This window comes from Sphaeramia orbicularis, chromosome 19 (genome assembly GCF_902148855.1).
Source record: "Sphaeramia orbicularis chromosome 19, fSphaOr1.1, whole genome shotgun sequence".
Lineage (NCBI taxonomy): Eukaryota > Metazoa > Chordata > Actinopteri > Kurtiformes > Apogonidae > Sphaeramia > Sphaeramia orbicularis.
The window spans coordinates 27,931,860-27,945,292 of record NC_043975.1 but is presented as its reverse complement, the minus strand read 5'-3'; the positions used below and the strand labels follow the sequence as shown (position 1 = coordinate 27,945,292).

Below are 13,433 nucleotides of genomic sequence, written 5' to 3'. Positions count from 1 at the left end.
TTAAGAAGCTGAACGTGTTAGATAGAAGTGACCATGTGCCATTTAGTGCGAAAAACTGCAGAGAAGAAAGTAAAGAGAAGAGAAAGGTGCGGGAAAAAGTGATATGCCGGGAGGGGAAAGTGTGCTTGTGGGAAAAGAATAAGTGATGAGTGTGTGATTAAAGAATTAATGGAGAGTTGGTATAAGTTTGTGTGTGGGATGAGGCAGAGACAGTAAAGATGGTTAAAAGGGCAGCGAGATAAGGGGAACAAAAAGAAGCAAACATGCCAGAGAAGGAGAGGAGACACAGGGAAAGTGAGGCGAAAGGAGCAGAGGAGCGAGGGCAATGAGCTGGATTGAATACCATCTGACAGGTCCAGCTGGGAGTTTGCCCACCCTGCAGCACCGCAAAACCCCTCAATATGGAGGCCAATTACTGCTGCCCGCGTGACCGTGGCATGGCAGCATCAGATACAACCCTCCTCCTCGCCTCTCCTTTCCCTTTCCTCTGCCCACCCCCCCTCCACCTCACCTCCTCATTTCCTCACCCCCTCAGCCCACCCCAAAAATAAATAAAAAACACTCCCACCATCTGTGCAGAGTGACAACAACCTCTTTACCCTACCATGCACAACACAGACTGTACACCGCACACACACTTGGGGCAAACAGACACATCAAACATGACAAATCCTCACTCATAAGCTCTGTGTGCTTTTCTATTTGATGCAAGTGTGTGAAAGGTTTGGTTGCAGTGTTTCTGTCTATGTGTCATTCATCTTTTTAATCAAAATAAAAAAACAACAACAACAAGGCTTGATACTGATACACCTTCCGCATGTTCCTACCCTCAAAGACAGTTAGCCATGAGCATGGATGTGCAGGCAGGGAGTATTAAATAACAAACAAACACACACACTATTACCATTGTTTCACAGATGCAGTGGAATTTCATCCTGTGCCAGCTTCATCTCTTTTCACAGAGCTGGGCGTGGTGTTCAGACTGGCAGGGTGGTGATAGTGGGAGGGTGCAGCACGGTGGGTGAGCATGATGCAGTGGCATCCGATGCCCACTGTGGTGGAGGTGACTCCCAAATTTAGCTCTATCTGTCGCAAAACATGCTCATCCAAGTGATGTTTTTAACATTTTTTTGCATTTTTGTACTCTGCCTTCAACTGCTGCATGGCAAAAACAAAATAGGTGGCAGATGAAATATGTTAATGCTTTGTTCAGATCCTCACACACACCTACTTACCCCACAGGAGCTTTCAGATGACAGGTCCTGGCCTCACACAGTGGGCCTTTGTCTCTCATCTCAATATCATGGCCACTGTGTTCTATCTCCTGTATCTGCAAATCTGCAATACAAAAAAAAAAAAAAAAAAAAAAGCTCCCCATGTTATGATTATGATGCTTTTTTAGTCCTGTGAAATACTTTTTGCATTAATCCCCAAATAATTAATCCGATAAATGTTTACCTAATCTGATAAATGGGAGTAAAACTCTCCAGATGGAGATTTACGCAGGCCTGGGCTGGGCTGGGCCTACTTTGTGTAGTGTTTGCAGTGTTGTGTTACGATTTTAGCGGATCATTTGATCATTTTTAATAAAGCAGTAAAACTCAACCCCATGCTGGATTATTTCATTACAGTAATTGCACGGTATTTCATAAACATTCATTTGAACAATTACGCTTGAAATCAATCCCAATTAATTGATTTTATGGACTTAAGTTACGTCAGTTAAGTCAGTTAAGCCTATTTGTCATAGATGTTTAAAATGAGAAGCGCATTATGAGAAAACGATCAGCCCGTTTTTCTGCTTTGGGGGGGTGAGATGTAGGCCCGCATCTATTATCGACCAAAAATATACTTAAACGAACCGTAATTATTGAAGATACCAAAAAATCTCGCTAAGTTGTGTAATAATAATAATAATAATAATAATAATAATAATAATAATAATGATAAATCTTAAATATAAAAATTGTTGATTTAATCCCACTTCAGTTTCTTCCTTTTTCCCATAAATGTGGGCCCAGGTGAGTTCACAGACTGTGGATTTCTAACACCTCTTTGACCTTCTAGAAATATCCGATTAGCTTCACGCGTGTCTCTGCAGTCCTTGCAAAAGTGCGTGACCGTTTTATTCCAGGACACTCGTGGACATTCAGCCTCCTTTAACTACGGAGAATAATGAACAGATGCTGAGTGAATTAGGAAAGAAATACTGGGTCCCTCCCACAAGGGCCACTTTGGCAGAGGCCGCCTGGCTGCCACGTGGCGCAGCTGGCACCGGGCTGGTGATGGTGGGCTTTACTGGTCTCTGGCTTTACTGGTAGACATTTAGTGACTTGGCACCTAATCCTCCATCAAATCCTCTGCCAGCCGCGGCCCCTCCACGCAGACAACTCCACAGTGTAACTGAGTGGATAAAAGTAGAAATGTGACTCTCACCTTACCCTTCACCTGGGGCCGTAAAGCAGATTACCCCTGACCCAAGGGGATGCTGGGAATATGAGGCCAAAATGACATTCACCTTTAATGACAGGCTTCGTTTACGCATTCTAATGGGCATAAGAGTGGCTCTGTGACAGGAACTTTTTTTTTTTTTTTTTTGCATATTATATTGGCATGCCATACTTAAATTGCCTATTTATATTAAAATAAAAATGAGATTAAATTAACTTTTTGGAAAAAGTGACTTTACGATTAATACACCTAAAACTTTCTCAGTCTAGTTTATTGTAAGATAAATATATTCTCTTTATCTTCTCATTTTCATACATGCACCTTTTATTAAAGGTCGTGATCTGTCATTTTTGATGCTGACATTAAGCTGAATTAATTTTTATTTCTGCCTCTAATTCTGGAATCAAAGAGTTTAGTGTTTATGCGTAAAATATATATAAAAAAGAGAAAACACACAGATCACATTGAAATAAAATTTTATTTGGGTGAAGGAAAGTGTCACCTGAATTTACACCTGCTCCACCCGAGGGATTTTTCTATAATTATTTTTGTAACCCAAAAAAATGTAGGCTACATTTTGCTGTGTAAATCGTTGCCATGTAAAAATTGCTTAAATCTCTCCTGCTCCTTTAGGACCGTGTTGGATGGACCAGTTTCCACCCTGCGGTGACCGGTGCTGATTTCCCCTGGATGTCCGCTGCAACATATGGGACCCGGGGCAGAGTTCCAAACATGGAAGCTGCTCCCACTATTGATTTGAGAAATAACTGATAATGTGGAGTAGCATACACAAACTCAAAAGGATCAAATATTCTATTTCATGATGAAAAAGTATTTAAAATAAACCAGGAATCTGCATCTTTGGCAGCTTTTGCTGTCAGCAGATTTTAATATCCTCAGCTCTGAGCAGGATGAAATTAATTAATTAAATAGGCTAAAAATATTTTCATTTATAAAGTACATATCAAGCAAGTCAGACGAGTTTTGCTTTAACTTGAGCAGTCTTGCATAATAATTTTTTTTTTTTCCGCTGAGGACTGCAAATACACTCACCTGCAGAGTGTGAGGTGTTTGATCCGAATCTCATCTTGCTGCTGAGACCTGATCCACAGCCATGTCCACCACCCTGGGAAAATCTGGTGTCAGGTGAAATTGCACCATGAGTTTTGTGAGGTGTTGGCTCTTATTCTGTCTGTCAAACTGAGTCGAACTAGGCCTCAAATGATCCACTTTTAACTGATCCTGATCCCTCTGTTGTTCGATGTACTTTATTGGAGTAAGCTTTGAAAAAAACACATGTAATTCCTACACATTTAAAAGGAATCTAATTGACCCAAGGTATTGATTTAGAGATCATAGTCTTTTTGGTCTTTTTTTTTTTTTTTTTGGGTCTGTGCATCTCAATCAAATCACCCAAAATTAAGCTCATTCAGCAACAGGTCTAAAATGAGGATACTTATTTTTGTAGGTTGTAAAAACACATCATGTGTCATTGGTAAAGAAATCTCAGTTTTGCACTGCAATTTTATGTAAATATTTACTCTATCTATAGTAAAAGCCAGGTTTAACCTACAGAAAACGTGTTTTATTACATTTGATAGGATAAACCTCTCATTCATTTTTAGAAAGGTAAGCTTTAAAGCAAAAATATTTTGAAGTGAGGCTGTGATTACTGACCTGCTTCTTTTATTTTTTTTTATTTAATGTAAATAAACTACATTTAAAAATGCAAAAACAATATAATTCTTTCTGCAGTGATTCCACGACCGCATTAACCGTGTTCATCTTCCCTTTCTTAACTGTCCAATACGCAGGAATATTTAACTTTATTTTTGATTCACTCATTTGATTGTATGTGTTAAAACCCAATAGAAATTAAGCTTAATAGTCATATGATTCTTTAACGTTAAAACGTGATATGATATTTTGTTTTGTCCCCCATCAGCACTTTCGCCACACTTTATGCTTCCTTTATGTTGTTCACTGAAACACCAAAATCTATTTTTATTTTACTACATGTAACTATATATGTTATCTAAAATATACAGGAAAATACTTATATTTTACAAAGAAAAATCTACCCAAGGAAATTAATTTACAGTTGACGTATAGCATCTAAATTTGAGATGCTGACTTAGTTTATAATATGACAACAGTTTAATGGGTATGAAGCATTTATTTTCATTGTCTTAAGTTTTCAAGTGAAATATTTCGATATCATTATAAATTTAACAAGCAGGACCTTTATTAAATTAAACCGTATCGAAATGTTACAGATTATTAAAGACAAAATGTGTGTTTATTCAGTTTTTAAAATATTGAATAATACCAACAGCCTAATAAAAAAGAAGCTTGTGATTATGTTATATAAACCATATTTGTTTTATTCACGGTACCGACACTAAACGTCCCTCTGTTTTTCAGAAGAAAATCTGTTGGATCATGTCAGACAATTATAAAACATTTTTTATTTCTGTTGTTTGAGTCATAACATGTTTTTTGTAGGCCGATACATGGTTTATGTCAATTGCACTCATTCTGCATACAGGATAATACTGGACACACTGAATGTACAACAGTATAGGGATGATATCAGTAGAATACAGAAGGTAATCAGAGGATTCTTTCTGTCACTGCAATCTCCCATCCTTTCCGAAAATCCTCTTGTTCTCCAAACAATATTACACATAATAGGATTGTCATTAGAAGGTCAAAAAGCCTGATTGTGAGGGCTTAATTATGGAAAAAAGCATTGAGATCCTCATATGGAGCAGCTCTGTCGTGGTGCAAATGCACGTCGTGGAAAGGTGGAATGTTCTCCGAATGCGCACCGCCATTGCGCGCTCCCGAGGGCCCAAAAGGTATGCTGTGGCTGGGTCGAGACGCGGTCAGTCCGGAGTAATGCATAGAGTAATGATAGTTCCTGTCCGTCTCAGACGACTCCTGTTGTCTCCCGGTCAGTCCGCCGTTCAGACACACGGGTGGACTGTGCTGGCCCTCGTAGTCCGGGCTGCTGTAGTCTGGGGACGTCCCACCCGGTGGATACACGGCCTCGTACCCAGAGCCGTAGGTGTGGCTCCGCAGGTTCAGGGCTCCGGTTCCGGGCTGGTAGTGGGGACTAGAGAGGCGGGAACACCGATAGGGATACGGATGGACGGAGAAAGGAGAGCCGGGCATGTGGAAGCGGGCTCCGTCCGAGCAGGGCTCTGTCAGGAAGTTTCTGGTGTTGAGCTGCAGACAGCCTGCCACCAGGTTAGTGGTGGGCTGGGACAGGCCTTTACACAACATCTGCACGTACGACACCACATCTGGACGTTTGCCGTTGCGTAAAATCTCCCCCAGGGCTAATATGTAATTCTTGGCCAGCCTCAGAGTCTCTATCTTTGAGAGTTTTTGGGTTTTAGAGTAACACGGCACCACTTTACGCAGATTGTCCAGCGCAGAATTCAAGTCATGCATGCGCGTGCGCTCCCTCGCGTTCGCCTTCTGTCGACGCATCTTGGATCGCTCCACGCGCGCCGGCGTCATCTTGCGTTTCTTTGGGCCGCGCTTCTTGGGTTTTTCTCCACTGTTTTCATCACCACACTCCTCTTCCTCGGCCTCATCATCGTCATCATCATCGCCTGCCATTTCAGACTCGGCTCGACTGCTGCCTTCCTGTGGCTCGTCCAGGTCCTCGTCCCCCAGGTGACACGGCTCGTGGTCTTCTTCCTTGACCTTGCAATCCACGGTCTCACTGTCCTCCACCCAGTCAGCCGCGAGCCTCTGGACGTCCGGCAGCACCTCGCTGAACAGACGGCTCAACATTGTGGCAAGCAACCTGCAAGAAAAACAGCCCACACTTGAGTTGGTCTGCGTCCTGCTGCTGTTTACGCACCTTTAGGTGCGTCGTAAAAGCAAAGCACTGAGTTATCACAGCCGTAGGTGCCCCATCCCTAAGGACTACAACCTGAGGCCTAGACATACAGTCCTCTGGAAGATGACCTGGACCAGGGCTAAACTGGGCCTGTCATCGGCTGACATTCCTCTAAATACCTGTGGTTTAACCAGGTCCAACGCATGGCCTTCTGGGAAAATGCCTGAAACATCACCATACGATTTTAACTATAGGCAAGAATTTTTCCACATTATTGGAAAACTTGACCACCCTTTATCCACTGTTAGTATATAACACCATAATGTTTATCTAAATACTGTCCTGACAGGCTGAACTTGATCCACCGCATCTGTGATTATGTCTATTATCTGTGATTATGTCTTAAAAATGTACGTCTGTAAAAGACAGTTTTATTTAGCAGGTGTTGTACCTTATTTAAAAGGTTTATATTCTCAAGTTATAAACCAAATTATATCCGGAATAAAAGAATATGATTATTTAAGGCCAGAAAGCAACAGTTATGGCAGTGCTGTGTAATCCGGTGCGCCTCGGCCTGTCCCCTCCAGCAGTCCGGCACAGGGAGCCATGGCCTGCTTCAGCGGACCCCCAGGGGACGCATTAGAGGTGCCGGTACCCTGGTCCTCCTCCATCTCATAAATTACAGACCTGGAGCATTTCGGCAGTGTCAGGCATCTATGTGGTCCACAGGATGCTCAACACCGGTACCCGCATATGTCTGTTTTAACAGGTTACTTCATTACTGTTATGGAAATCTCATTTTAGACTAATAGTCATGATATAAATAATAATAACACCACAATGACACTGAAAACGATTTTGTGTCATTATCAGGGAGCCCTTTGCATGCTCCCGAATCATATTTTGGAAACCACTGTAACAGGCCCCACCAACACCCTTATGTGAATATTTCCATGGCTGAACTCTAGTGTATTTCCTTCGGTACTTCAGTTATAAATTAGGTGTCATGTATGAAAGAAAACGCTGCTAATTCAGACTCTCCTGTGTGTTTTTCTTAAGTTAGAAATTCGGATTTGGGACTATCAGACCTGCAAGGGTCATAAGGCCAAAATGTCTGCAAAAAAGGCCTTTTAAATCCGAAATCTTTCTTTGAATTCCCATAGATTTTCTTATTAAATCATACTTTACTTAATGACCAATAGGCTCATTAGATGAATGAGGCGAAATGATAACCAATAAAAAACAATAACATCTCCCAAAAACCTTGATATATTTCTTGTGCTGCGCTCAGATGCGCACATTGACTCTAAAGACATTTTTTTTTCTGACAATATAATTAATGCCAACCTATACCTTGTCAATTAGCCTGTGTGTCTCTATAGAGGATTCTGCCCCCAGAGTGGCTGGACGCGCTTCGTGCAACACACACACACAGACACACACAGACACAGACACATCTAGTATATACACAATCACACACCTAGGTATTGTATTATCCGATTGCCAACAAAATGTGATTAAATTCCCTCTGTAGTGCGAGTTTCAAGGGTAACTAACTATTAATACTAATGACGCCTTAGGACAGACTGTGCATTTTAGAGAAAGACAATCCTTAAAATAATCGTAGGTGGATCAATATGCTCGATGAGACTGGCGATATAGAGTCTAAAGCCTTGCGATTATACAAAAGCAGCCCCTCATTTTAAGACAAGCTTAATAAAATCTCTGTTGTTTCCACTATAAGGCATGAAAACAAAGAGGAAAATCGATTGAGATGTGTATCTAAAAGTCTAGGATGGATGGAAATGTGGAACGTACCTCCGTGGTGGAGCTCGGTGACGGGGCAAAGCAGGTTTGTTTACACCATCTCTCTCCGGGTGGGCATCACATCCACACGCCCTACAAGGATGCTTGTGCAGGCAAAGCGCTGTGTTCTGCTCTCACACCTCTCTCCTCTCCTGCCACCCTGCTCTGTCTGCTGCTATCCCCAGTCCAAACGCGTGGAGGGAGCCGTGTGGCACCTCAGAGGCAGGACTGGGTGGGTTACATACCAGCTCTGATGCCAGGCCCATATGGCTGGCACGTCATTGGCAAGAGCCATCACATGAGAGCCGGTGATTGACATGCGGCCGCATTCACAGAGACTGGCTTCCCCTGGGGGAGAAGGACTCGCCATCTGTCACTGAGCTGAAAGAGAAAATGGAATAAGGAGTGAATGGCACAAAAAAACGCACTGGATTCAAACCGCTTCTGTTAGCCTCTCTCTATTGGAAAAAAAACGGGGTTAATCTCATATGGAAGGTTTAGGAAAACAAATGCCTTATGAGAAATAATTACAGTAGTCTGACAAAAATAGAATCATGTTACTCAGATATTAGACTAACACTCATTAGAGCATTGTTACAGGCTTCCTTAATGATTTCTAGATTATTAAAAAAGATTAATCAGCACTCAAATCATGTAAATTACACCCTAAAAATAATAATAGGCTATTACAGGAGCAAGGGCTTTAATATAGGAATGTTATAGTCAATAAGGCCAAATATAACAAGAAATTCACAAGACAGACTGTTCTCAAACAAAGGCCTGAGCTGAAGAAGGCTCTGCTATGAAGATCAGAGTCAGGGAGCAATTGCCTAAACGAGTCAATTGAACTAAGCTAAGCAGAGCATCTTGGTTTGGGTTGCCAGGCTTGGCACAGGTGCCGGTGGGCGGGCTGGTGCCAAAGGTGGCGGAGGCACAGATTGCACAGAGGGGCCAAAAGATGGGGCAAGACAAGACAGGAGGAGAGGCAGGGAGACAAGTAGGAATTCACAGCGTTTGTTCATGCAGTTTTTGGACACTTTTCTTTATTTCAGACAAAAAAACAAAAACAAAAAAATGAATTAGAATAATATAATTTTTGCAAATATCTATGTATGTATCTACTGTTAAAACTGACTGGATGAGCCCCTGTGTTGCCACCTTCTGCAAAGCCAAAAAAAAAAAAAAAAAAAGTACAGAATGCAAACATAAATTACTTTAGTTTGTTTAGTTTAACATCTACACTCTGACTATAATCATCCCCTGTCTTTCAAGACCTATTTTTAAGGAGATGATGTGCAGCATAAAGAAAATAACAAACAATTCATGCATTCAAATATGGAAATCATACTGGTATTTAATCAATACATTGTTAAAGATGCAATGTTGCGTATCTACACAAGTTAATACATTTTTTTTTTATCTTGTGTTCCATAAGTTTGTTCTTAATTTGAAAAAACAAAACCCCCCCACCCAAAAAAACAGAAAACAGATAATCTTCCAAAGCTCTGTGTGAACTCAACCAGATTAATTATATTTATTCAAACTATTAATTACATTAGAGCTTGAATGTTGCATTAACAGCTTGATATTTGGGATTTTAATCGTTTCACACATTCACTGCATGTTCAAATAGGAGCATGTGTTTTCTCTCCTTACATATGGGTGACATCTACTGGTGATAAAACGCCAGTGCATGTCTTTAAATGATCCCATCCTTTTTGCCATCTACTTTAACTTCTTTCATACATACTTTGAACTGTTAATATAATACTGTATGATACTGTCATTGTTCCTGTTGTGCACTGAGCCATTGCATCATGATTTCATTTTGATGCAAATCCTAATGACAAATAAAGTCTGTCTGTGCCTATGTCTGATTACGCTGGTCTACAAGGAAAATGCTTCCAGAATAAAAGTAATGAAATTTTACCACATGAGAGTCACTGATAAAGAAAAATCAATTAAAAATGCTGGTTGGCTGAACTTTCCAAGATACAGCCTTGGGTCAAAATGTGAAATTCAAGAATTAACGAGAGAATGGGTTTGACTCAAAAGGAATATTTGTCTCAGAGCTACAAGATCTACTTCAAAACACTGTCTGCACATTAGAATGCATTCACTTTACAGGTTCTATTTAGTGGAAGATTTATAAAACTATTATATAAATGTACATAAACCAATATATATGTGTAATAACACTTAATCATATACCTTGAAAACATCAGCAAACCGGCACTTTTGTCTTTTATTTTCCAATTAATCTTATTAAAATACGTAACACTTAGCACATTTAATCTCTGAAGCAAATCATTTCTAAAAAATTGTAGACCAGTGTTATTTACCTTAACACTCATTTTAATTTAAATTTTCCATTGTTGCTCATTTAACAAAAAAAAAAAAAATAGATAAAAAATAAAAATACTCAAATGCATTATTTCTCAACATTTCAGTGTTACTTGTCTAGTCTTGTTTACAGTATTGTACAAAAAGCTTTCATTAGAGTAAGTCTTTAGCAAGTTTTTTAGAGTATATATATTAACTTTAATGTCATCCTAGTTACTAACCCACCTGTTTTGGTCTGTCTGTTTTTTTGTCTTCTTGTGCTGTATGCAAAGCTGCTGAATACTTGAATTTCCCTCAGGGTTAAAAACCTATCTATCTATCTATCTATCTATCTATCTATCTATCTATCTATCTATCTATCTATCTATCTATCTATCTATCTATCTATCTATCTATCTATCTATCTATCTATCTATCTATCTATCTATCTATCTATCTATCTATCTATCTATCTATCTATCTATCTATCTATCTATCTATCTATCTATCTATCTATCTATCTATCTATCTATCTATCTATCTATCTATCTATCTATCTATCTATCTATCTATCTATCTATCTACTTGATACTCACCTGAAATATGTAAATATATAGTCAAATATTATCCACCAAAACATTAAAGAAATTTTTTGAACCACAACATGGTTTATTATAAAATCTTGCAGCCCCCTTTTTTTGTCAGACCATATTTTACAGCCTATATATTATCCCATTAGAAGTTACAATTTCTAGACTGCGCATATTAGCGACCCCTAGTGGTGTCTTTAGGACACTGTTTCTATCAACAATTCATCCCATTTGACAGTGAATCTAATAGACAGTGTATATATTATCCTCTGTGGCTATGATGTTATAATCCTGTAGATTATTTTAATGAGGCTCTGTACCTATATGATATAAATCCTATAAAAGAGATTGTAGGGCATGGGGTTACATATTAACATTTATTATTCTTAATCCCTAGAGGGCACTAACTCTTATTTTCACACCTTATGTCAGGTGTGACAATAGCAAGTGTTTGTACAGTCCATATGCTCATATTATTGAAATAAGAGAACTACAACCAAACATGGAAACCTTTAGTATGGACTATGTTTTTCAATTTCAACCACAAGGAGTAATTTGAATATAAATCTGTTTCTTCAGGCTCCTCTCTCTTTCCACCTATTAATCTCAACAGAAGATACAAAATTAATGCAGCATTATTAAAGAAATGCATAATTTCTGCGTGGCTCCATGTGATTCATCCTATTGACATTTTCTGAAAAGCAGATCAATTCATATACTCATGCGTGAGCGCGCACACCCTCCCTGACACATGGATACACATTACGGTTATTGCTTCCAAATCTCAATGCTCTGAAGAGAAGCTGTTGCCATGGCAATGCACTTCTCTTTTTGATAAAATTACAAGAACCTTCATATACTAATATATGCAGCCACTGAATAGAAAGCGTTGACCTGCAGTTTTCGGATACATCTTTTGGAAAACAATGTAAAAAAAAAAAAAGAAAAGAAAAAAAAAAAGAAAGATGATTTCTTTTAATGTAATAAAAGGATTACATAACTGCTCTGAGGTAATTATGTATGGTCTACACTTTTGTGAAAATCATGTGAATGGCTGTCCTTGATGTGTTAATTGTTGCAACCACAATTCTTAGCTCACTGACAATGAATAACTGGAAAAAATAAGACTTCATATTAAAATTAACCCATAAAGACCCAAACAGCCACTGACAACCATAACCATCTACTGATCTAAAATGTTTAATAATTTCTGATCCACTAATCCTATAAATCCTATCAAATACAGTTTGTCATCATTTCATGGTCATCAGATATGACCCATTTGGATGTTCAGAGGCTCTGTGGTGATCCTCTTCAACACTGATTCACCAGTAAAACCCATGGAGTTGGATCAGTGACAGTAGATGGAGACACTTGGTTTATGTTCAGTTAATGATAGATTTTGATGGAAAAAGTCCCTTTTTCTGTAGTTTTCTCCATTTTTGGTATAATAACCCTCAACTTTAATCAGAGCTGCATAAACATCTATGTGATTAGAAAATAAAATATAGGAAAATACCTGATTTTTCACTTCAAAACACAAAATACAGAGGATAATATTATAATAAATGGTTATAAATCTCTTAAAGGTTAGATATAGAGAAAAATTCATTTGGGAACTGACACAAATGTAAGCATTGGGTCTTTATGGGTTAAGCCTCCATTCCCATAACATATCTCTGTTTGGGTTCAATCATTTTGACAGTTGTATTACACTGGTCTGCAATTTTTAGAATTTGTCTGCCTCAGTGATAAAATGTGCTCAATCCTACATTCATTAATACGATCAGTATGAAAATAAATGACTAAAATGCTGGTTAGCTGTTTATGATAAAGTCTTATAACACATGTACATTGGTTTATGTACACTTAAACAATAGATTTAAAAATCTCCCACCAGATAAAACCTGTATAATGAATGTATTATAATGTGTTTTGAAGTAGATCTGTTGCTCTGAGACAAACATTCCTTCTGAGTAAAACCTGTTCTCTCATTTATTCTCAGAATTTGACATTTTGACCCAAAACTGATTCTTATAAACTACAGCCAACCAACATTTTTTGACTTAATTTTTCTTTTTTGGTGACTCAAACCTGGTAAATGTGCACTCCTTCGATTCTGGAGGCATTTAAAATGACGGCTCTTTTTTTTCTTTTTAATTTAAAGATTGTTTCGACATTGACGAGAGATTTAACAACATAAAGACCCAGTGCTACTTTTGTGTCAGTTCCCAAATATTTCTTTCTCTATATTTAACCTTTCTTAAATGATTTCTCACCATTTATTGTAACATTATCTTCTTTACTTTGTGTTTTTTCAGTGATTCAGAGTATTTAATTCACTGATCATGTGAAAGTTCTTAAAAGTTCAGATTAAAGTTGAGGGTTATTATATCCGAAACAGAAAA

The 13,433-nt window shown here is 38.6% G+C and overlaps 1 protein-coding gene across 2 annotated transcripts; it reads right to left on the bottom strand.

The window, feature by feature from the left end:
• Positions 1 to 4,896: 4,896 nt before the first annotated feature.
• Positions 4,897 to 8,548, bottom strand: LOC115439512 (neurogenic differentiation factor 2-like). Of its 2 annotated transcripts, none has more exons than XM_030163336.1 (2): positions 8,359 to 8,548; positions 4,897 to 6,271 (listed from the first exon to the last, which is right to left on the bottom strand). In XM_030163336.1, exons 1-2 carry the CDS (start codon positions 8,481 to 8,483, stop codon positions 5,185 to 5,187), a joined length of 1,212 nt encoding a protein of 403 aa, XP_030019196.1. In that variant the 5' UTR covers positions 8,484 to 8,548; the 3' UTR covers positions 4,897 to 5,184. The 2 variants fall into 2 exon arrangements, with proteins under 2 accessions (XP_030019196.1, XP_030019195.1); XM_030163335.1 differs by having other exon boundaries at positions 8,126 to 8,531.
• Between the last annotated feature and the right edge of the window lie 4,885 nt (positions 8,549 to 13,433).